This window comes from Peromyscus leucopus, chromosome 3 (assembly GCF_004664715.2).
Source record: "Peromyscus leucopus breed LL Stock chromosome 3, UCI_PerLeu_2.1, whole genome shotgun sequence".
Lineage (NCBI taxonomy): Eukaryota > Metazoa > Chordata > Mammalia > Rodentia > Cricetidae > Peromyscus > Peromyscus leucopus.
The window spans coordinates 144,175,306-144,199,139 of NC_051065.1; the positions used below are offsets into that span (position 1 = coordinate 144,175,306).

At 46.8% G+C, this 23,834-nt stretch overlaps 1 protein-coding gene across 2 annotated transcripts; it reads left to right on the forward strand.

Annotated features, from left to right (window-relative positions):
- The first annotated feature begins 776 nt into the window (after nt 1-776).
- Tigar (TP53 induced glycolysis regulatory phosphatase) lies at nt 777-18,106 on the forward strand. 2 transcript variants are annotated; one of them, XM_037204128.1, is made up of 6 exons: nt 777-997; nt 7,810-7,847; nt 13,280-13,401; nt 14,857-14,934; nt 16,456-16,617; nt 17,162-18,106. In XM_037204128.1, exons 1-6 carry the CDS (start codon nt 966-968, stop codon nt 17,585-17,587), a joined length of 858 nt encoding a protein of 285 aa, XP_037060023.1. In that variant the 5' UTR covers nt 777-965; the 3' UTR covers nt 17,588-18,106. The 2 variants fall into 2 exon arrangements, with proteins under 2 accessions (XP_037060023.1, XP_028737375.1); XM_028881542.2 differs by having other exon boundaries at nt 16,507-16,617.
- The last annotated feature ends 5,728 nt before the right edge of the window (nt 18,107-23,834 follow it).

The window sequence follows — 23,834 nt, forward strand, 5'->3', positions numbered from 1 at the left end:
CAGGAGAGGGAGCCAGACACCCTGGAACTGGAGTTGCAGCTGCTCGGTAGCCTCCAAGTGGATACTGGGAATCGAACCTGGATGCTCTAGATGAGCAATCAGTGCTCTTAACCGGCTGAGTGATGTCTCCAGCCGCTCTTGGAGGTTTTTATACAGAATCTAGGTAGCTGCATTTGTTTGCAAGGAAAGGACCTTATTCTAGTCACTGCAATAGAGACCACAGTTCATCACAATAGGGACTATCTTAAGGAGCGGTTGAATTCAACTCTTATTACAACGGATATCAGTGGTAACTTCTGGAGGACTGGATGGAAGAGTGACTTGATTATGAATGGTAGCAGCATTAGCGATTAACTGGTAAGATCAGACTCAGCAAAGCAGAAGGCAAGAAAGGGGCGTGAGTAAAGTTTTGGGTTAAGAAGTTGAGAGCGGAACCTGGGTTGCCGGGTTGGTCTAGATCTATACACCCAACCTGATCTTACTTGCCAGGTAAAGGATTACAGCTAACCCTCACAGGATGCAACCCCTGGCTCTGTACACCGTGAGAGAGTCATCGCTTTGGCACGCTATAATCCCTATACACCTTGCACGCCTTCCTCAAATCAGTTGTAGGAAAAAAAAAATCAAAGCGTCCTTATCTGCCCCTGGCGCAGGCGGCGGTCTGGAGCTGGCAGGACTCCCAGGGCGTTATCCTAGGGCGGGGCCCCGCGCACCTGCCAGGCGCCAATCACAGGCAGGCTTACAGGGGCGCAAGCGCCACTGGCCTGGGCGGGGTCTCTTCGGGTTCCAATCTCCGCTCCTATTGGTGGACTTGCGATGACGTTAGTGACTGCTTCGACCAATGGCTACGGAGCCGGTCCGCAGGGCAGACGGAAGTAGTGCCGGCAAGGCGGCCCCGCAGTGCCGGCGCAGAGTGGTGCAGGCGAGCGGGGTCGTGGCTCCTGCGCCTTGGGTTCCCAGCCAAGATGCCGCGCTTCGCCTTGACCATCATCCGCCAGTGAGTATCGCAGTCCCCAGGAGCTTCTTGGCCCGGGTCTCTTCTGGTCCCTGAGTGCTCCAAGCCCAGGAGGGTGGGCTTCCCATGTACTTTTCCTAGCGTCCGCTCAGGTCCACTTCCCTTCCTTTTCTCCGCACCACCCTGAGTGAGGAAGGCAGGTCTTAAATGTCAGCAGCCCTGCGTTTCCCCGGGAAAACTCGTGTGGAGAAGAAGCACACGATCAAGGTTCCCAGCCACTGAGTGAGGACAGGACCCCCACCCCCCCACACCCCCCGTCTACCGACTTCTCGGCATGACCTTTCTGCTCCCTAATAGGTCTCAGGGTTTGCAGAATTGCTGGGCCACGCCTCATCTTTCCGATGCTGGTGGCCCTCTTCTCCACCTCACCCCTGTTTCTCTTCGCATCGGGGATACCTTTGAAATTTACTTCCCTTCGAAGGTTACAGTTCTGAGAGAGAAGAGAGGGCCCCAGCCCTCATCTCTGTCGACGGCACCACCCTGAACAAACGATTTTTGTTTTTCGTTTTTTTATCTTGACAGATTACATGGAACAGAATCTGGCTTTAGGTCACTTTACCGTTTTTCCTTCTCCGCACGTGTTTGCCCCGTGAAGATGGGAGTTGCATTCGGGGTGGATAACGGGAGGGAATTTTCAGGGCAAAGAGACGTTGGTTGGGATTGGGGCTGGGGCTCCAGCTAGGAGCAGCCTCGAGCCTAGGCATCTGAGGACAGATTTAATCTTTCTGACCTGTGTCAGGATAAGCAGATTGGTGACTGCAGTCTTTCTAATCTCGCTGGGTTACCGCGAGAATTAAATGGAGAAGATGGCGCGCATGGCAACAGAGGAAGAAATATACCTGAGAATTAATAACTTGTTCTTCTGTAAGCAAAGCCCAGCTAAAATGCAGTTGATTCTCACCTGCGTAGGCCAGGCTTGTCAGAACCGTCTTCTGGGTGAGCTCTGTGTTTGTCAAGGGACTGGGTTACCCTTTGCCTTCATAGGACTCATAGGAGCGCGCCCACAGCATCAGAACCTCGTCAGACGCCTACCTTTCCTTCAGTGATGCCTTATCTGCCCAGTTCCTCCTTTATAGGGAAATAATCTCGGGCATCATGTGGAGCCGGACTTTAGGATTCAGGGATTTTAATGACCAAGTTAGAAATCTTCTTCCTCCATCTCTTCTTCATCACCATCTGTTTTCTAGAATGTTCTGGGAGGGTTCTTAACTTTCTTAGGGTAAAACAGCTTTATTGGGAGCACTGTAGGAACTTCAGACCCCATTGCCCTCTCTTCAGCCTGAGGAAGCCCCTTTGAAGTCATAGGAAGTCTGGGCTGGAGAAACCCCTCAGAAAGTAAGGTGACCCCTATTTAAAACTCTTACTGGGCAGTATCTGTGTGAATAGGGAGCTTCTTATTTTGACATCTGTGATTCACAAGGGGAGTAAGGGGGAGTCAGACTTCAAGTAATTTGCTTAAAGTCACATGGCAAATTGGCTAGGTGAGATTTGAACCAGAGCAAATTAAACTGCTGTTCTCTGCCTCTCAATTACATTAAAGCCTGGTGTTTGATCATCATTTGAGTATCACCAGCTTCGGGGCTATTTTTTATCCTCCTGATATGATTTTAAGGGGTGGTAAGAGTAGTTTTATTTGAGAGCCGTGGTGGTACATGCCTGTAATCCCAGCAGTCAGGAGGCGGAGGCGTTCAAGGCCAACCTTATCTACAGATAAGATAGCAGGCCAACCAGAGGTACATAGTGAGATCCTGTCTCAAAAAAAGAAAAAAAATTATTCTCCTTTAGACACAGGAAGATGGACATGTCAAAATAAAGACAGGGCTGTGATTAGCTGCTTTCCTGTCATGGCCATCCCACCTGTCCTCTCTCTGGTATAGTTGTGACAGCTAGAAGCCTCGTTGTTCAGGAACAGACATGCTTTCAAATTTGACTGCCAGTCGCCAGAGAGCTGCCTAACTATATTGAACTGTACTATAATGCAAGAGAAATTTAAAACAATTTCCTTGTGACTAATCAAACCCTTCATGAAATTTTATGTTTATCTAAATTTGTTATGTTTTTAATTTTTTTATTAATTAATTTATCTTATGTGTATAGGTGTTTTGTCTACGTGTAAGTCTGTGTAGCATGTGTGCACTTGGAGCCCACAGAGGCCAGAAGACAGCATCAGATCTCCTGGAATTGCAATTATGGACCATTGTTAGTTAGCCCTGCCGTGGGGATGCCCAGAATTGAACCTGGGTCCTCTGGAAGAGCAGACAGTGCTCTTAGGCCCCGAGTCATCTCACCAGCTTCCAAGTTTCTTCATATTTAGAAATGGAGGTGTGTTGTTTTGGGACTAGAACACCCTGGGTTCCCAACTTCACATCTCTCATTTGTATTGAACTGTAATTTCTCAGGACAGTTAGAGCATTGTACCCCAGCACGAGGAGGCTGCTGTCATCATCCTTCCTACACCATGGCCTCAGAGCTGACTCCCTTCAGCAGCGTTTGTGTTGACAGTCACATGCACAACCATTTCACTTCGTTTTGAGCCAGCTCTTACAACTTTTAATATTTTTTTCAAACTGAATTTAATTTGCTTCTTGTATTTTTTCCTCTCAAGCTAGCCTTTCAAATCTGTATTTGCAAATGAATTAATTGGTAAAAGGGAGTTAGGATCGAGTCACATTCGTGACTGAGCATCAGGTGAGGCTTTATTTACCTTTTCATACACTTGGGAGTAAACGTGTTGTGAAAACTCTGTATGTGTGCTAATTTCCCGCAATGACTGGCTTCTCTTGTGGCCAGCTGGCAGCTGTCTGTTGAGTCGGAATCCTTTATAAGGATCTAATAAGGGATTAAGCATGCAAACCTGCACTAAGGAACTCATTTTTTAATAAGAGCAAGTGGTACAGCCTAAGTGGGGCCTGCCCTGTGTCTTGTGTGGCGCCCATCAACACCCCCGCCCGCCCACAGAGCCTATAAATGGCTGGTCATGAGACTACAGTTCTTGGCATAAGTGTCTAGACTCCTGTGGAGCCGGGTGTTCTGTTTTAGAAATGGATCACCCTGCAGAAGTTGAAAATGAGTGCTGTACTCCTGACTCCTTCCAAATACGTGCCTCTGACCTTTCCGCAGCCTCTGCCTTCTCTGTCACAAGCCAAAGTCTGGGTCAGGGAAGTGAATCCCTAGCAAAGGGCTTGCTTAGCCTTGCCTACCCCATACACTAACTTTAAACACCTGTCTCAAGGATTTATAGAAACCCTTTAAAGCTGCTAAAAGCTATAATACTAAATATTTACACAGGTTTTGGGGAGGCAGTTCTATTTTGGGATACCTGGTCTTTGAATATTTATAAAGTGGCTTGAGTACAAAACTGCTGTCTAGCAACTAAAAGGAACCTGTGTGTGTGTGTGTGTGTGTGTGTGTGTGTGTGTGTCTGTCTGTCTGTCTGTCTGTCTGTCGGGGCATATGCACATTTGGAGGTGGGACACTAAAAGAGACTTCAGTAACTGAACCTGGAGCTAAGCTGGCAGCCAGCAAACTCCGGGAATCCTCCTGTCTCTCCTCCACCCCCCAGCACTTGGGTTTCCGGCACACACTCTGCCATTTATGTGAGTGCTAGGACCTAAAAATCAGTTCTTTCTGCTTACAAAGCTCACACTCTTTCCTACTGAGCATCTCTCTCCAGCCCCAGCAGAGATCTTGATCAACCTACAGCTAAAGGAAGTGGTTCACTATATCACAGCTGTATGTTTTTCTTTTTACTGGAAAAAAAAAAAAACCTCACTAGATGAGGGGCAGTGCCCTTGCAAAACTATCGAGTCACTGGGAGTGTTTTTAGTGAGTGTTCAAAAGAACGGCCACTGCCACTGACTTTAGAAAGATCTCAGACTCTCAGTGCCACCCGCAAGATTTTGGAGTGGCAAAACTAGCAAATCTCTCTCTCTCTCTCTTCTCTCTCTCTCTCTCTCTCTCTCTCTCTCTCTCTCTCTCTCTCTCTCTCTCTCTCTCTGCGTTTGTGTGTGTGATCACTCTCCATCTTTTTAAAAAAAACAAGAATTTTTATTTCATGTGTTCTGCCTGCTGAATGTCTGTGCACCATGTGCATGCAGTTCCCACAGAGGCCAGAAGAGGGCAGCAGACCCTCCCCAGAACTGGAGTTACAGATGGTTATGAGTCATTGTAGGTCTTCTGGAAAAGCAGCCAGTGCTCTTAACCACTGAGCCACTTCTCTGCCCCGCCCCCCACCTAATTTTTTAAGACAGGGTCTTTCATTGATCCTGGAGTTTTTCTGATTGTGTTATATTGGCTGGCCAGGGAGCCCCAGGAATCCCCGTCTCCAGCTCCCCAGTGCTGGGATTGTGGGCCACCCAGTTTTTTACAGGTATGGAGCTTAGGTGCTCATGGTTGTATGCGGAGCAGTTTACCTATCATCTGAGTCATCTCCCTTGCCCCATCCTTGATTTTAAATGTATACAGTGAGGGTGCTTCTTTGGCTCTTTCTGGGAGTAATTGGGAAGATGGTACTTCAATTTTATAGCAGTTCTGTTTTATTTCTTTAGTTTTTTTGAGACAGGTCTTCTGTAGCCCAGGCTGGCCTCAGAGGAAATGAGTAACTTTGGATGACTTCAAACCCTGACCCTCCAATTACAGGCTTGTGTCACCGAAACCAGCTTTTGGTTCTTTGAGTTTTGCTTTGTATCCTGAGATAGCCTGGAACTCAATATTTAGCCCAGGCTGGCCTTGAACTCAAGCAGTCTTCTTTCCATACCCTCTCAAGTGCTGGAATTAAAGACATGAGTCACTAGGAGGCAGTTTCCTTGACCTCAGAAGATTATTAGTCTGAGAGAGAAGTGAGCCCAGGCCACAGTTCCTGTTTCTAGATTAGGAACGACAGTGTGCCCAGCCTTGCCTCTGTGTTCCTGAACTGTCAGCGTGTTAGAGGGTAACGTCCTTTTCTGTGGCCGTTTCTTAAGATGCTGCAAAGAACTTGGACTCCAGGAAGTCCTCTATTAATAGGAGTCCATCAATAGTGGCAAACCAAGACCTAAATAGTTCTATGCACAGTCATTTCATTTAGGTAATCGTGCATTTCTTTTTATGTCTACATGTTTAGGAACCAAACCAGTTCTCTGTTCTTATTCCTCCACCCACATGAGACCACACTGATTTACCTATTTATATCGTAGTTATTTATTAATTTTGCAGTTCTGGGTGTTGAACCCGAGACTTTGCATGGTAAGCAAGTATTCTACCACTGAGGTACATCCCTTACACTTTTCTTTTTGCTTAAAAAGCAAAACAAAACTTGATTTTTTTAGACAGATACTCACTGTGTAGCCCTGGCTGGAACTCACTATGTAGTCCAGGCTGGCCTTGAACTCACAAAGTTCCTCTTGCCTCTGCCTCCTGAGTGCTGGAATTAAAGGCGTGTGCCACCGTGCCTGGATGTATTAGTTTTTTAATGTATTCTTTCAGTGTTTATGTGAATCCAGGTATTTCCCATTTCTTTCATTTCTGAGAAGTTGACACTTTACTATTATTTTAGCCCTGCCCTCTAGTCCTTTACTGTGGGGGTTCTCTTCCCACACAAGTTTTGTGTTTTTTTTTTTTTTTTTTTTTTTTTTTAATGTATGTGAGTGTTTTGCCTGTATATATGTATGTATCACATGTGTGCCTGATAACTGTTGAGGTCAGAAGAGAGGGAATTGGATCCTCTGGGACTGAGTTTGAGAGCCACCATGTGGGTGCTGGGGATGGAACCCTGGTCCTCTGCAAGAACGTCAACTCCTTTTATCCAGAGTCATCTCTCTAGTCCCTCTTGAAGTCTTTTAGACAGAATCTATGTTCTGTGTTTGTTTGTAAGGAGTGAACTTTGCTCAAGGTCACTGTGTGATGTGGAGGCCAGAGGTGGACATTAGGTGTCTTTGACTGTTGCTCTCCACCTTAAGTTTTGAGGCAGGGTCTCTGGCCGACTTGGCCAGCGAGCCCCCTGGATCCCTGTCTCCACTCTCCAGTACGCATGTCGCCATGCCCAACTTTTTCCGTAGTGCAAGGACCCCACCTCAGTCCATATGCTTGTGTGGTAATTAATCACTTTGCCAGCCTCACTTGGTGACTTTTGTAGTAAGTCTACCTTGCCATCTAGGCTTGCCCTGTGGCTCCCTCTCACCTCCCTCTTCCAGCCTCAGTTTACCCAGTTATTTCCTGGAAATAGTTCCATCCCTATTGGTCTTCTGATTTCTTTCAGATTGGGATTGTTTTGAGTTTTTAATTCTTAAAAGTGTAGCCGTGCCTCAGTCGGGTACACCGTCCATACGCAAGGTGGCTCTAGCTCCCTCACAATGTGACTGCCTCAGCTCGAGAGCCTGAGTCAATTCTGTGTATGTGACAAGGGTTCTAGAATTTCTTTCTCTTCCCATTGTCACACCCAGTCATGTCCTCCTTCAGGGCAGGAACCCACAGACTGGCATCCTGGTGGCAGTCAGTCATGCTGTCCTAAAGTAGTCTTGATCAATCAATATACTTACTTTCATCAAGGATACCTTCTAAAACTAATGTGTACATACCTGCCCTTTAAATAGCTTTTTCTTCCAGCAGTTCATTTAACACTGGTCTCCTGATCCATGTACATTTGCTTTAAGGGATGTCTTGACTTGGAATTCCTGAGTTGGGATAGATGATTAGAAAGAAAATATTTAGATTTGAAAGTTTAAGATTTGTTATGAACATCATTACAAAATTTGTTGTTCTCTTTCCTCTTTTCAAAAATAATTTGGTAATGGTATTTTCTTTCTTTTTTATTTTAGTGGCGAAACAAGATTTAATAAGGAGAAAATCATTCAAGGTTAGTCTAATCAGATTGTTGCCTACATAGCTGTCCTTCAGTGTTAATGTGATGTATGAACTAATCAGACTTGGTAGGGGAGGACCGGGCAGGGGTTAAACTGAACTGGGGTTAGCGGTGAGGGTACCATGGTAACCACAGACTTGGACCAAAACAGTAGGTCACCAGGAGGAACAGAAGTCTCTGAAGTGGACATGGTATGCAGGGGCTTCTCCAGTAGTCTATGCAGACCTCCACGGGGCCCAGTCACTGACTGAAAAGTCGTGTTGAAATACCACAGTTGAGATTTAACATGCGTAAAGCCAGGTGACGAGTGCCAGTAATCCCTGCAGGTAGGTGCCTGAAGCAGGAGGATCTCTGTGAGTTTGAGGCCAGTGTCTGGACTACATAAGGAGTTCAAGACTGGTTTCGGCTGTAAAAAATTATTTCATATTAGGAAATGACATTTACAAGCTGGTATTAACAGTTTCTAAACAGTTCACTGATTTCTGTACTAACAGTGAAGTTCACTATGTTCTGCGGTGGGTCCTTGTCTTCTTATTGCATGCTGGGCTCTTGTATTCCGTGCTAAGATCCGCTAGTCTGGCCTTTTAAGGAGCATCTTGGCGAACTTCTAGGCAGATGCTGTTTCTATGCCATGGTTGATTATAAAAGCTTTTGGGTTTAGTTTTGGGGTAGGAACTTCTGGGCTGTGCAGAAGTTGGTTTTCCTTCTCGGTGTGTCTGGCTCCCCTTCTGGAGATGAACTAACTGTGTGTCTTTGCTTCTGAGTTCAGTGTGTGCCCACCTGAGTTGTCCTGGGGTCTGGGTCCCTTACCACCCTGACCCTCACCACCCTGGCTGCTCATTTGCTCCAAGCTGAGCCCTCTGGAACATGAATAACCATGATTGCATTCATATTCACTTTCAGGCTATCTGTCTCCTCCTGACTTTGTGAGTTGGATGCTCAGTTTTCCTCCCTCCTCCCCCTTTTAAAAATAAACAAAGCCCCACACAGTCCCCCCACATGGGACTGGTGAGATAGCTTAGTGGTTGAGAATGGGTATTGCTTTTTTCAGAGAACTCCAATATGGTTCCCAGCACCCATACTGGGTGACTTACAACCACCTTTAACTCTAGCTCCGGGGGATCTGACACCCTCTTCTGGCCTCTATGGGCACTGCAGTCACATGCACATACCCACACAGACCCACATCATTTACAAAAATAGTAAAAAGAAATCTTTAGTCTTTCTCTGGTAGCAGTCTGTGAACCTTTACCCTGCTTCCTGGTTTGTTTAGACTTTTTATTGTTTTTCCTTTTGCTCCTGCTTCCCCCTCTTTTTCTAGTCTGTCTTCCTCTTTGCTTTGCTTTTTCTTCTTCTTGACTGCATGTGTTCGTCCCTAGCCTCCTCCTACCCTTAAGCTGTGTATCTGCTCATGCAGACCTTTGAATTTTTTGTGCTTCTGACCTCTGTGTTCAGCCTAGGCTTCTATAACAGGTTACCATACACCGGGTGACTCAAAACACATTCTCTCTCTCTCTCTCTCTCTCTCTGTCTCTCCACACACTTCTGAAGGTCACAAGTCCAGTCTGAGATCAGGGTGCCTGTGCCAGTTTGTAGTTGGCCAATGTGACATAAACCAGAGTCATCTGGGAAGAGACACCCTCAGTCAAGATCGCCACCCTCAGGTTGACCTGTGGGCATGTCTGTGGGGGCATTTTCTTGATTAATGATTGATGTGGAGGGCTCAGCCCACTATGGGTGGTGCCTTCATGGAGCAGGTGGGCCTGAGTGGTCTAAGAAAGCAGGCTGAGCAAGGCGGGAAGCAGCATTCTTTTTGTGGCCTCTGATTCAGTTCCCCGCCTCCAGGTTTCTGCTTCCAGGTCCCGCCCTGACTTTCCTCAGTGATAGAGTGTAACCTGGGGGCTATAAGAGGAAATAAACTCTTCCCCCCACCCAAGTTGCTTTTGGTCAGTATTTTTGTCTCAGCAATAGAAACCTAACTAAGACAGTACCTCCGTCCTGTCTGGAATAGCCTGCCTCCCACTTTGCAGACTGTGGCCCTCTGGGTGTATTGTCCAGTGGAGAGAGAGTAGAACCTTGTCTCTTCTCATAATCACTGGGACCATATCACAGGGCCCACCCCAACATCCTGCCATCATCACTTTGGAGGTTAGGATTTCAACAGACCATCTTTAGAGGGACAAAAACATCCCTTCTAACATCTAGTGGCATAGTAACATCTCCTCCATCTTGGAAAAATATATTGCATTTAGGGTGATCTGGTAACTTAGTCCTCAATTTTTTTTTTACATTATTGTATTTATTTGTTTCCGTTTACATGCGTGTTTAGTTTCTTTGGTGCTCATTCCTTTTGCACTTTCAGACTTGTCAGACTTTCCTTCATTCTGTGAGGCATATTCTCTAAGAGGTCCTGTAATGTGCGTCGGTGGCTGATGGATGGAAAAGACGGTCTCAGTCAGCGCACACTTGGACTGACAGTTCCCTCAGCGCCCAGAGAATATCCTCTCTCGGCTTTGTCTTGTTGAGCTGAGCTTGTACCTTGGGGGCAAGGCTCTTGGGCTGGCAGGTGCCGGAGCCTGGTCTCATTCCCAGCACTGGAGGATTGGCTAAAGGGGTTTTTCATCGCTTGTGACTGTTAACATGGATTATCATCCTGACAGGATCTAAAATTGTGGAACTGACCGCCAGGGAACCCCTGATTGCCTGGAAGGGATTATCTGGTTGGGAAGACCCATCCAGAAAGTGGGCAGCTCCATTCCATATCCCCTGATGACAGACGGGAGCAATCACCCCTGAACTTCCATACTTCCTCCGTCCTTCCGCATGGCTCCCCTACTGTTGTGGACTATCCTCTTGAACTCTGAGCCAGAATAACCCCCCTTTATTGTTTTATTTTATGTGTGGGAGTGGCTTGCCTACACATAAGTCTATTAACCACATGTTTTTAGTGCCCTTGGAGACCAGAAGAGAGGGCATTGGATTCTCTGGAGTTAGAGTTACAGATGGTTGCCTGGAAGAGCGGCGGATGCTCTTACCTGCTTAGCCATCTCTCCAGCCCCTCCCTCCCTTCCCTTAAATTGCTTTGTTAGAGCCTTGAGGTAAGTGGCCAACATCTCCCATCTCATGCTAGGCTGCTGTTTAAATCTTCTCATTGATTCTGGTGTCCTTCATTTCCCCTCAGTGGATCTAGAAGGATTTTTTAAAGATTTATTTGTTTTTGTTTATATGTATACATAAGCGGTTTGCCTACATGTATGTATGTGCACCACATTCAGTGCCCCAGAAGGCCAGAAGGAGGAGTCGGGACCTGTAAAGCAGGTAGATGTTGGCCACCAGGCACTGCTAACCACTGGGTGATCTCTCAGCCCAGGAGTCTCCCCTTATCATTTATCCTGCTTCATGTCCGCTGTGTTTTCCTCGTCTCTAGATTTGCCCCTCCCCCCAGTTTCAGAAAGCAATCTGTTGCTGTCTCTTCATGTTTACCCCCCGCCACATACACACTTTTCTCTACTCATCCTCTGGAATTCCAGTTGCATGTATGCTGTAGGCTAATGCTTGTGTCCCTCCAAATCCCTGTGTTGAAATTCTGACCGCCAGGGTCTTTGGGAGGTGGTTAGGTCACAAGGGACATCTCTCACAAAGGAGTGACACCCCAGAGAGTTCTCCTGTTCTCCTTCTGTAATTGGAACTTTACCCTGGCAGAAGACATCCCTAGAAAGAACCCCAGCTGGCATCTTGACACGGAACCAGCCTCCAGAGCAAAGAGAAATAGGTATCTTCGGTTTATGAGCCGTCTTTTCCGAGGAGCTTTGTCATAGTAGCTTAAACTAGGAGATGCATGTCGGGAATTCTCTTTTCCTTTCTATCCACACCACGCCTGTGGAATGGTCCGGCTCCACCCAGGGCCCGTGTTACCTTCTGAATCGCGTCTTCAGCTCTGTGTTTGTGTCCTCAACCCCCCTCCAACCAAATTGCTGCCCAGGGAGGGATTTTCCTCATTTAAAAAAAAGAAAGGATTTGATTCTTTAGAAGACTGTCACATTATTTTTGTTCATCAGTTATTCTGAATCTGTCTTTCTTTCTAATCTCTACTGCTGATTTTAACATCTGAAGTCTTAGTGGTTCTAAATCCCTTAGAGGGTGTTCCCCCTAGCCTTCATTCATGAGGTGTGTGTGTGTGTGTGTGTGTGTGTGTGTGTGTGTGTGTGAGAGAGAGAGAGAGAGAGAGAGAGAGAGAGAGAGAGAGAGAGAGAGAGAGAGAGAGAGCGCATGTTGAATCTTTGTGTTGACCTTTTGTTTGCTTTAAGTGAGTGAGAGCTTGTTACCCCTTATTGAGAGTGACTTTCTTTGAAGGGATGTTTGTGTTTGATTTTTCTCCTGACCTGAGACTCCGCTAGCCTCCTCCCAGGGTCTGTTTGGTTTTCCAGCTCTCTGTTGCACACGGCAGCTCCCATCCCCTGCCTGCCAGCATGTGCTGATAACATCGTGCCTCCATCTTCTCCTCAGAGGTTTAGCTCGGAGGCTTGCTTCACCTCCTGGAGGCCAGCAACGGACAACACATGCCGTGTGGTTCCCCGTAGGACGACCATCCTCCACCACCTGCTTTGCTGCCCCGGCCTCGTAGGGTTTCAATTTAAAAATCGGTTAAATTCTATTTTAGCTTTTCTTTTTTTTTTTTTTTTCTCGAGACAGGGTTTCTCTGTGTAGCTTTGCGCCTCTCCTGGAACTCGCTTTGGAGACCAGGCTGGCCTCGAACTCACAAAGATCCGCCTGGCTCTGCCTCCCAAGTGCTGGGATTAAAGTCGTGTACCACCACCGCCCAGCGAGCTTTTTTTTTTTGAGGCAGCACTACCCTGTAGTCCAGGCTGGCCTGCAGCTCACTGTGTAGGCCAGGAAGGCCTCTAATTCACTGCAATCCTCCTGCTTCAGCCTCATAAGTGCTGACGTAGTAGGTGTGAGGCATCCTGTCTGGTTTTCCACCATTCCCCCCCCACCCAGGGGTGAGAAAGAAAGAAAGAAAAGGAGGGAGGAAGAGAAGTAACATCCATCAGTGCCGACCCTTTAGACGACACCGTCACCTGACGCAGCCCGCAGGAGCACAGCCTGCTGGGGTGCAGCACATCCGGTGGAGAAATGGACAGGCATAAAAGAGGGAGGAGCCCAGATGGCTCAGTACCCCAGATGGCTCAGTACCCCAGATGGCTCAGTACCCCAACGGAATTCCCCTGAGACCAGCAGCCTTAGGGAAACATCTGAGTAGGCGCGTCTTTGTTGAGTTATGGTCATAGTGTTTAGAATCAGCTTTCTAAGAAGTCAGGTGGTCTGGTACCCAAGGAAATGACATAATGTCACAGTAATCACCATAGCTTCTGTCTCTTCCCTGTGACTTCACTTAGTTATGTTTCTGTGGTTCTGTCCCACCACAGGCCAAGGAGTAGACGAGCCCCTTTCCGAGACTGGGTTTAGGCAAGCAGCCACCACTGGTCGGTTTCTGAACAACGTGCAGTTTACACACGCTTTCTCCAGTGATCTCACGAGGACTAAGCAGGTGAGTTCAGGCTGTGTCTAGGCCACAAGCTCAGCGACAGTGAGCTTGAAAAACCTGCTTCCAAAGCCCGGTGAGAGGGCTCAGTGGGAACAGGTGCCGGCTACCAAGCCTGTGACTCAAGTTCAGTTCCGGGGACCCACGTGAGGGAAGGCACAAACTGACTCTTTCAAGTTGTGCTCTGACCTCCACATGCATGCCACAATGCACACATGTCATACACACTCACACAAAACGAATGAAATACCAAAACCACAAGGCATATGGAGGGGGGTAGGGGGTCTTAAACGATTTCTGGTATCTCATGTCCATCAAAACCAGTTAGACATAAAAAAAGGAAATGAACAAAATCGAGCAAAATAACACAGCACAGCCAGCCTCGGGAGTTAGCAGATGCAGACTTCATTATTTTTATGTTTTGAAACAGTTTATTGTTGTGTGGCCCAGGCTGGCCTTGAACTTGCCATTCCCCTGCCTCGGCTTCCTAAGTGCTCAGATATCAAGCCTGGGTTACCATGTCCATCATCAGCTATAGGACGCCAGATGTTCCCTTATACCTTGGGGAAAGAGAATCGAGAGACAGAGCAGAGAACCCAACGCAGATAGACAGGAATGGGTGCAAATAGGCGAGACTGAAGCTTAAAGGAACCCGTGACAGCTTCCCGGAGAGTTAGAGCCGGGGTGGGGAGTGAGAAGATGGCTCAGTGGGTCAAGGGCTTGCCAGATAAAAGATGGGTATGTGCAGCAGCCAGCAGCAATCCCAGCAACTGGGAGACGGGGAGAACCATGGAGCAGGCTGGCTAACTAGGTCAGTGAGAACTGGTGAACTCTGGGGCTAGCAAGAGACTGACTCTAAGTGAAGTGGAGAGTGATCCAGGAGCATACTCCAGGTCAACTCAGGGCCTCCAGGAGCACACTAGCCCAAATGTGCACCCTCCGGGTCAACTCAGGGCCTCCAGGAGCACACTAGCCCAAATGTGCATACACACATGCATCTCTCTCTCTCTCTCACACACACACACACACAGAGCCACGAGGAAGGTTGGCATATCTTTTCTGTAAGGAGCCGGATAATGGTGGTGTCTGTGACAGCTCTTTATTTCTGTTCAGACTGATATGATATGAATGCAGTTGCACAGGAAATGGTCGTGTGGTTGGGTTCTAATAAATCTTTATTTATAAAAACAGGTAATAGTCTAAATTGGCCCTGTGGACTAGATGTACATAGCAGTAAACACCAGAGTCAGATGTGAAGAGAAGCCACGAACCCCGGGTGTCAGTGTGTGTTGGGCAGGTGCTCTGGGCAGCCAGAGAAACAGTTTTTGCACAAGAAAACTAACTATAGCTAGTAATTTATAAACACTAAGTGGCATGCTTTTGAAACTTAATGGTAAGTTTCTTATTAATTCTTATTAAAAGGAAGAAGAAAGAAAGAAACATTTTTCTTTTGGTTTTCAGACCATACATGGCATTTTGGAGCAAAGCAGATTTTGCAAGGACATGACTGTGAAGTATGACTCCAGACTCCGAGAAAGGGTAACTTGTTTCACCTTCTGCAGATTTCAGTGAGCTACAGCACGGATGCTGTCCTCTTGGGAAGTTATTTTTAGTTGATATATTTTATGTCTGGATGTTTTACCTGCACATATATCTGTGTACACAGACATGTCTGGTTTTCAAGGAGACTAGAAAAGGATGTTGGATCTCCTGGGACTAGAGTTGGGAGCCACCATGTGGGTGCTGGGAATTGAAGCAGGGTCCTCTGGCAGAGCAGAGTGTTCTTCACCTCTGAGCTACCTCTCTAGCTCTTTCCTGGGAATTTAGAATCAACTAGTGTATGTTAAGGATCTGTGTAGCTAGGCATGGTAACACATATCTGTAATCCCATCACTTGGAAAGTGAAGGCAGGAGGATGATGCACTTGAGGCCAGCCTGAGCTACATAGACCCTATCTCAAAAAAAAAAGGGGGGGGCTGGAGAGATGGCTCAGCGGTTCAGAGCACTGGCTGTTCTTCCAAAGGTCCTGAGTTCAATTCCCAGCAACCACATGGTGGCTCACAATCATCTGTAATGAGATCTAGTGCCCTCTTCTGGCCTGCAGGCATACATACAGACAGAACACTGTACACATAATAAATAAATAAATCTAAAAAAAAAGCCAAGATCTAGAGATGATAGTTCAGTGGTAGAGTACTTGGCAGGAATGTTTGAGGCCCTGGGTTTAATTCTCAGACGGGGGGTGGGGGGGGCAGCCGGGGGGGACGAGGAGAAGGTGGGGGGTAGGGGGTCTGCTCAGCTGTCATGTCATGCTGCGTATTACGTAGAGCACCTTATGAACTGTGTGAGGTGAGTGTCCTGAGTTACAGAAGAAAATCACACTGGGGAAGTTTAAGGGCAAAGTGTTCCCCCTCCCCCTCCTACCCAGTGTGTATACCAGAAACGAGTCTTCGTAAAGCTGAGGTTTAAATTTAGGGCAAGGCACATGGAGATTTCCAATCTGAGATCCGAACCCAGGTCTCGTGGAGTGTTGATATTTTTTTTTATGCTCTACAATACTGACTCCAAGTTCAGTAACATCCCTCTTAGCTCTGGGTCCTTCTGATCCTGGGTAGAAACGGAACAGGATGGTGAGAGCATTCCAAAAGACCTAACCTCTCTCAGCTTGCGTGCATTCCCTGTGGTTCAAGATCCATACCAAGTTCTGCCAGAAGGAAGTTCCTGCTCTGTGCCTGAGAACTGGTGCTGAAACCGTGGTCAGGCGTGACTCTGGTGGGTAGGCAGAGGGGTCGGGGTGGGTAGCCCTGCACACATTTTTCTCCATTCTCAGAATTGAGCAAATCTCCCATTTGTCTGGTCAAGCCCCACCATCTGCTTGGGCTAGCCTTGAGACGTTCTTCCCACAGCCGCTTGGGCAGAGTACCCCAGCTTGAGGATTCTACTGTGTTCTAGGGCATGGGCCTCTGCTAGAGTCAGTCCTACTAGCAAGTCAGAGGAGATGGGGTAATAAATAAGTAAAGGAACTGAGCTTCTTCCCGGACAGTTTTAAAATTTCCACAGACCTTTACTGTTATGTGTAAGCAGCACCTTTCTCTACCTGGACTATTGCAGAAGTATGGGGTCGTGGAGGGCAAGCCGCTAAGCGAGATGCGGGCCATGGCCAAAGCCGCTGGCGAAGAGTGTCCCATGTTTACTCCACCCGGAGGAGAGACATTAGAGCAGGTATGTAGCCCGCATCTGGGTTGCCACATTGCTGGCACATCCGTGAACTTGCCAGTGAATTCTGACAGAGTTTGTCCCCTAGCTGTTTGTGACTGACGGCCAAGTGGTTTGCAAGCTTTGAAGACAACTGTTTTTCTCCCCACTCCCCCTTTTCCGAGTTACCCTGTCTATCTGAGCCACTGTGAGCCAGCAGCCATCACTGGTGATAGAGGCAGCCTCTTAAATGATACTAAGAAAAACTTAACAGGAGGTGATGGTGTAGGCAGTGTTGGCACAGACAGGCGGGGCACCAGTGAATCAAGCTCTGCCTCTGGACCCCGAGTTCTGGTCTCCATTCTGCGTTGCCCGCTGAGTCGTTTCCCCAGCCCTCCTCTTCCCTTTCTCTTAATGTCTTCAGCAACTAGTGGTTTTTTTTTTGTTTTTGTTTTTTTTTTTTCAATTCCCATAGAAACCTTAGGATTTTAGTGCAAGCTGTATTTCAGGCTTCTGTGTTAAGGATGCCGTTAACTTCGCTTTATTTCCTCTTTTACGTCTTCCCTTGTAGGTGAAAATGCGTGCAAAGGATTTCTTTGATTTTATTTGTCAGCTAATCCTGGGCGAGACAGGCCCGAGAGAAGGCTGCTTCCCCGGAGCTCCAGGCAGCCGTCTGGAGAGCTGTTTGGTGGAGGCCTTCCCCGTAGGAAAACGTGGCAGTTTGGAGCTGTGTCCTGATGGTGGCACCCCTGGCCTAGTAGCCAGCATCTTAGTTGTGAGCCACGGAGCTTACATGAGAAGCCTCTTTGGATACCTTCTGAGTGACCTCAAATGCTCATTGCCAGCAACACTCGGCAAATTGGAACTCTCGTCAGTCACTCCCAATACTGGGATTAGTGTCTTTTTCATAGACTGTGAGGAAGGATGTGAACCAGCAATTCAGTGTATTTGCATGAACTTCCATGAGCATCTAAACGGAGTGACCGAAAAGCGTTAACCTACACTCTGAAGCCTCTGCAGGGAGTGCCTTGGACTGTTGCAATGTGTCCTCTGCTCCTGCTGTTTTAGAAGCAGTTAAGAATCCTTGTGATAAAGACCGACTGGGGCCCTGGCTGTATCAGATGGTACCACTACCCAAACCCACCAAAATCAACCTGGTTTTTTCTGAGTGCACTCGCCATTTTCTACAGCAATTTCACCACTCTGTTCCATTATGTTTCTTAATTATTAACGTATGGGGACATCCAGCACTGCACATTAGGGGATTGGTGGCCTTCTTCCCACAGTCTGTAGTTCATCGATCTTTTTGATGTCTAGATGACGGCGTTGACTTTGGAAGATAACTGTATGCTTGTTCAGTAGCGTATCAAGTGCTGGCAGGAAAGAATGGTTTGTATAATTCACTGTATTTGCAGTGACTTTGTTGGAGTCCAGAGGCCTTTAAACTGAAACTTATGTCTTCAGTGTGTGTAACATGACATGACAAAACACTAAAGCATCTTTCATAGAAATCAGATCTTGGTTTTTGTTTTGTTTTTTGTTTTTTATTTTTCATTTTAAAGGCCCAAAATAAAGAGATGAAGGACTGGAGGGGCGGACCAGTGGTTAAGAGTATTTCCTGTTCTCCCAGAGGACCCCAGTTCAGATCTCATTCCTCGTATTGGGCAGCTCACAATTGCCTGTAACTCCAGCACCAGGAGGTCAATGCCCCATCCTGGCCTCTGTGAGCACCAGCACACACACACACACACACACACACACACAAATAAAGACAAAAACACACCACTTGATTGAGACACATTAGGGAGCCTCTGGGCAGAAGACAAAAGCAACTTTCCAGGCAAACCAGGAAAAAAAAAATAGCTTAGATTATCCCTTGCTTCGCGTCCACTCTGCATGTGCAGACTTTCCAGTTGAGGGGTGATCTCAAGAAAGTAAACCCAGACTAGTATCAAGAAGAGGTGCTGAAAAATGGTGTCCAGAAGGAACAGATGAAGTGGCCTCCTTTCCCCCAGATGGCGCTATAGGAAAAGGATTTTGCTTGCTCTTCAGGAGTCCTTATCTTGAGGAAATGATTAGCTGCTGAAAATTCGAGGCTCAAGTCATAATATTAGGGAGAGGAATTAGGTGGGGAAATGTAATTATAATTCTGGACCCTGCTCTAGAGGATTCTGACCAGAAACAGCTAGTGGGATTGAGTGCTTAATGAACAGTAGGTATCAAACATGGGATGCTTAGGAAAAACAAAGTTCCCCTGCCAAGGAACGCACGAGGCTCGCCACAACCTGATTGTGAAGCACTAAATCCTTCCCCTGTCTGGACACTTTGTAGAGCTGGTGCCAACACTATAGATACTGGTGACCAAAAACTGAGGGTTTATTTGGGACTCCAAATGCGTGTGTACCCAGAACAAAAGCATTCCTAACATCATGAGTCCAGAGTGTGGCCCTGTTCCAAGAAACTCAAGGAGTAATTAAGGAGGGCGCAGAAAAGCCCTATTGGTGACAAAGGACTTCAGCTTAAAAGTCACCTTAGAATTTGGGGCAAGAATTGCCTCAAGAGACTTCAGTCAAGCCCAAGGCTGTGGGGCTTGGTTCTATACCCACTCCTGGAGAGGTTTTGTTTGTTTGTTTGTTTTTGTTTTGGCCTCGAGCCTCCAGTGTCGGGTATGTGGTTCAGGGAACAGTTCTGACAGCAAGTGTGGTGGGCTGGGCTCATCTGCAGTTTTACACAAGACTGACCTGAGTCCCTGATGCTCCCCCAACAGTTACAGAAATAACTTCCTCTTACCAGGCTGTATTTTCCCACCCCTAAGTCTAGACGATAACGTGTTACATCTTGAACATGCTAAAAGGAATAATAATGAAAAAAAAAAACTATAAAAATTGACAGAAAAAAATGCACAATGGATAAGCTACCCCAAAGCAGTATCAAAATGTTAATTTGATCTGAAATCAGATGAGAAGACACCGAGAACCTCAGTATTAGCCAAAAAACAGGATAATTTTCAAAGGTCATCCCTACCACCACCACCACGCCCAGATGAGTTACACATCTTGATACTTGCTGAGCTGTGTCCTAGCCACCTCCGGTGCCTTGAGACCTAGTCCTATTCAGCTATATAGTTTTGTTACAAGGATTCTTTTTTTTTTTTTTAGCCATTTCAGTTTATGGAAAAAATCAGGCAAAAAGTAGGAAGTTCACCTACACATCCTCCGTCCAGTTTATTACCAAAGTCTTACCATAGTGTGTGTAAAGAAGTCTGTGTCTGAAGGAAGTGTTCTGCACGTCAGTGTTGGGTTACCAGGTCGATGGCTGCGTGGCTCTCACGTCACAGGAGAAGTGCTGAGTGTCCAACGGAGGCTGCCTTCCCATTCCCTTTGTCCATCATCTGCCTTGCAATCAAGTTCAGTGTTCACACGATGCTGGGTGTGCCCAGCACTGCCCGAGTTTTCTGCCCGTGGTGGGCCTGGCGTGAATTTGAGAACTAGAGGAAAATGTTATAAAAACCTGGGGATTCGGAAGTGTCGTGTGGGCCTAGGTTCCATCCTCAGCCCTGGGAAAAGAAGAACACACAGGTGGGTGGGACCCTGCCTTTTAAGAAAGAGAAGCCCAATGTCATCGAGTAGAGACCCCCTAGCCTACTCCAGTGCTGCCCAGGCACAGGGTACCGCATTAAGTTCTCTGGTTCTTTACCCGGTGTGTATGAGGTAGCAATATTGTCCTGACACCTTTCAACTGTACATAAAATACCCAACTGTCTGTATTCTCCATTTGACCCATATTGTTTGGGACACTATTTATTTGGGAATGTCCAGATCTATTTAATTGTAACCACTATTCTATTGAATAAATAAAGCACCTTTTGTTTATCATGGGTGTCTAGGTCTGTTCTGTATTCTGTAGGCACAGTGTCACAGGGAAGTCTTGCAGGGGGATGGTGAGACAGTCTCATGATGTATGTCAGGTTGGTCTCAAATTAAGCATGTTCCTGTCTTACCTTCCCCAATGCTGGGATTACAGGTGTGCACCTCCGCACTACCCAGGAAGTCTCACTTGATCATTCTTGTGCAGGGTCTTGGGGTTCCAGATCCTGTCTGACCCCAATGGCACCCTGAACCCATGTTACCCGCCCATCCCACTGCCAGTGTCCAAGGCACTTGATTTACAGTTTGATGCCAACAGTTGATGCTGTCCCCCTTAGTTTTAGTAATCCGACAACTGAAAGCCGGGGTGGTGTGCTAAGAAATTCCTCCAGCTGCTGAGAAGCCCACACGCTTTGTTTTTTCCTCACACATGTATGGACAATTCCCCTCAACGGTGACCCTCTGCTTTATAGTCTCTGCTTGGTTTTCTCGGCTGTCCCAATGAGTTACAGAAGTAACCTGACGACCCTGTAAAGACACACAAATCTTCCAGTTGCTTGTGCATTTTTTCTTTAAAAAAAAAAAAAAAAGATTGTTTTTTTTGTTATGTGAGTGTTTTGCCTTCATGTGTGTATGCGCACCATGGGCATGTCTGGTGTCCCTGGAGGCTGGAAGATGTTCTCTGGAACTGGAGTTAAGGACAACTGTGAATCACCTTGTGGGTGCTGGGAGCCAAACCTGGGTCCTCTACAAGAGCAGCGCATGGCTCTTAACTGCTCTGCCGTCTTCTACCCCCTCTTCCGTTTGTTCAAAGATTTATGTGTATGAGTGATTGCCTGCGTGCATGTATATGTACTGTGTGTGTTCCTAGTTCTCACAGAGGCCAGAAGGGGGCTCCAGATCCACCCCCTCCCCCCCAGGAACTGGAGTTAAGGATGGTTGTTAGTCACCTTGTGGGTGCTGGAAATGAAACCCAGCACAGTTAAGAACAAGCTCTCTTAGCTGCTGGGCCATCTCTCCAGGCCCCTGTGCATGTTTTAATATAAGTGTAATTTTCAAGTTAGTCCCAAATGTCTCCCAAATGTTTGGTCTTTGTTTTAGAAGAGACTAATATATTTTGTATTGCATACATTTGCATATATGCACATTTACATGTACACATGATGAAATCTGTAAGTTAAATGCCTCTGTTGTGTCTCTCCACTCTGTTAATGTAAGTCATAGCTTAAGGGAAGGGTCTTCCTAGGTGAGTGTCCCCAGGTTTAATGATGGAGCTAGCTACATGAGGACAGATGGGACACTCACCAGTCTGAAAAATGGATAGGACTCTGCTGGTTTTGCGTTAATGTGACAGAATACCTGAACCAATCAACTTAGAAAGAAAAAAAGCTTCCTTTTGGCTTATCCGTTTAATCCATGGCCAGGCAGCCCTATGGTTTGGGGCTGTAGTGAAGCAACAGTTCATGGCAGGGAATGGGCAGAGTGGAACTTCCGTTCTCAAGCTGAGAAGTCAAACATGGAAGCAAGGCCCTGGCGTCCACCATCCCTTCAAAGACACCACTCCAGTGACCTAAAACCTCCTAAAGTCTTGCCACCTCCTACTAGGGGCTCTAGAGATGTTAAAATCTCAACTATAGCGGACTCCAGCAACCTTTCCTGTTTCATGCAAGGATTGCATAAAAATAACCCATCACTGTAAGGATGGCACTTGGATAAAGTGCAGTTTACGAGGTGCCACATCCTCTGTCTTCATAAAGGATCTCCAAGCAGGTCACTAACAAGTCCCCAGGCTTAAAAAACCAGAGCAGCTGAGCTGCCCGGAAGAGGCGCTCTCCAATCTGATGAGCTGCCCGGAAGAGGCGCTCTCCAATCCGATGAGTGGCCTGCAGGCTGTGCAGTGAGCTCCAGGTCCCCAGCTTTCCTGAGTCCTCACTCATGCTGGCTTTGGTGACAGACTGTCTAAGCCATTTCTGCTCCTGTAAGGAACCCCAATAAACTCATCGGTTCACCAAGCTGGACTTTGAACTGCTGTCTACTCCCTTGCCCTCTCTGGAGTGGATAGACATTTGTTCACGTCTCCCCAGGAGAAGTGTCACCCAGCAGTCTCACTGTCACACCTCACAGGACAGCAACTGTCTGTGTTAAGAACGTGTGTATACTCTTGGCTTATTTTATAGTTTAAACGTAACCCCCCTTCCCATGCGTTGAAGGCCTGGTCAGTGGTGCTAGTGGAAGGTGGCGCCATTTAAGGGGCAGGGCTTGATGAGATGTCCTCAGGTAATTGGGGATGTGCAGACTAGTCAGGTCTCAGCCTCTTTCCCCTTACCAGCCTGAAAGTAAGTGGTTTTGCCCTGCCACGGGCTCCCACCACACTGTGCTGACTTGTCTACCGTAAAAACAGTGGTTCTCTGGGTTGTGAACTAGAACTTCCAAAGTATGGTTCCAACCTTTTATCTTCGTAAATAATCATGCTACGTATTTGCTAATAGTGATGGAAAACTCATATGATATAGTATCTGGTTAATGGGATTTCAGTGTGGTTATGCCAGTGTGTCCTTTTCAAAATGAAAATCTACCAAGGAATCACTTGCCTCATCAGAAACCCAATATTGATATATTGATACAATTTCATCATTTTTGATCCATTAAAATTGTTGAATATGCTTATAAATGGAAGAAATTTTGACTCTGAAAATCTTTTTCCTTTCCCTGTTCTGTTCTCTCCAGATTTTCCAAATGCCTCCCCTTTATTCTCCCATCTCAACACACAAGGGCGCAGCCATACAGAGAGGGATTCAGAAACGGAAGCTGAAAGGAATTTTATTTTTATTTAAAACAGAAGGAAAGAAGTGGGCGTTACATTTTATAAATAACTATAAATATAGAGTGATAGGCAAAAAAAATCTTCCAAATAAATAAATAAATACTGCCACATGCGAAGGGGCCTCAGAAATTACAAGGCCACCTTGGCTCTGTGAAAAAGAAAGCCCCCTGGTGCTTGCTGCTGAGCTTGTGCGCTCAAGACCCGTTTGCTACCCAAGTTCTTCCAGGGTTTTTCCACAGAATTGCCTCAGTGGGAGGGCCTCTGGTGGCGACTGTACAGACCAATATTCCCAACAGGAAATGAGAGCCAGTGGAGAAGAGGTTTGGGGCACAAGGCATCTGCCGCTATGGACGGCGGTTTTAGTATTTCAGAGTGGGAGCTGGTCCTTCACATTGCCTGACGTTCCTCTGACAAGCAAAAAACAATGGATTCATTTGTAAGTCTGTGTACATGAAGACAGTGGAAACCACGAAGTTGTGTGGATGGGCTTTGCCAGGATTCTACTCTTCGGGTGCTCATTTAAATAGAGGGAGGAAGGGGCGCCCTTTGTTGGA

Excerpts from the sequence above, each read along its gene's own strand:
- Tigar (XM_037204128.1), top strand. The coding sequence starts at position 966 with ATGCCGCGCTTCGCCTTGACCATCATCCGCCA. Across the intron at positions 998-7,809 it reads GCCTTGACCATCATCCGCCA|TGGCGAAACAAGATTTAATA; the intron begins GTGAGTATCGCA and ends TTTTTATTTTAG. Across the intron at positions 7,848-13,279 it reads TAAGGAGAAAATCATTCAAG|GCCAAGGAGTAGACGAGCCC; the intron begins GTTAGTCTAATC and ends GTCCCACCACAG.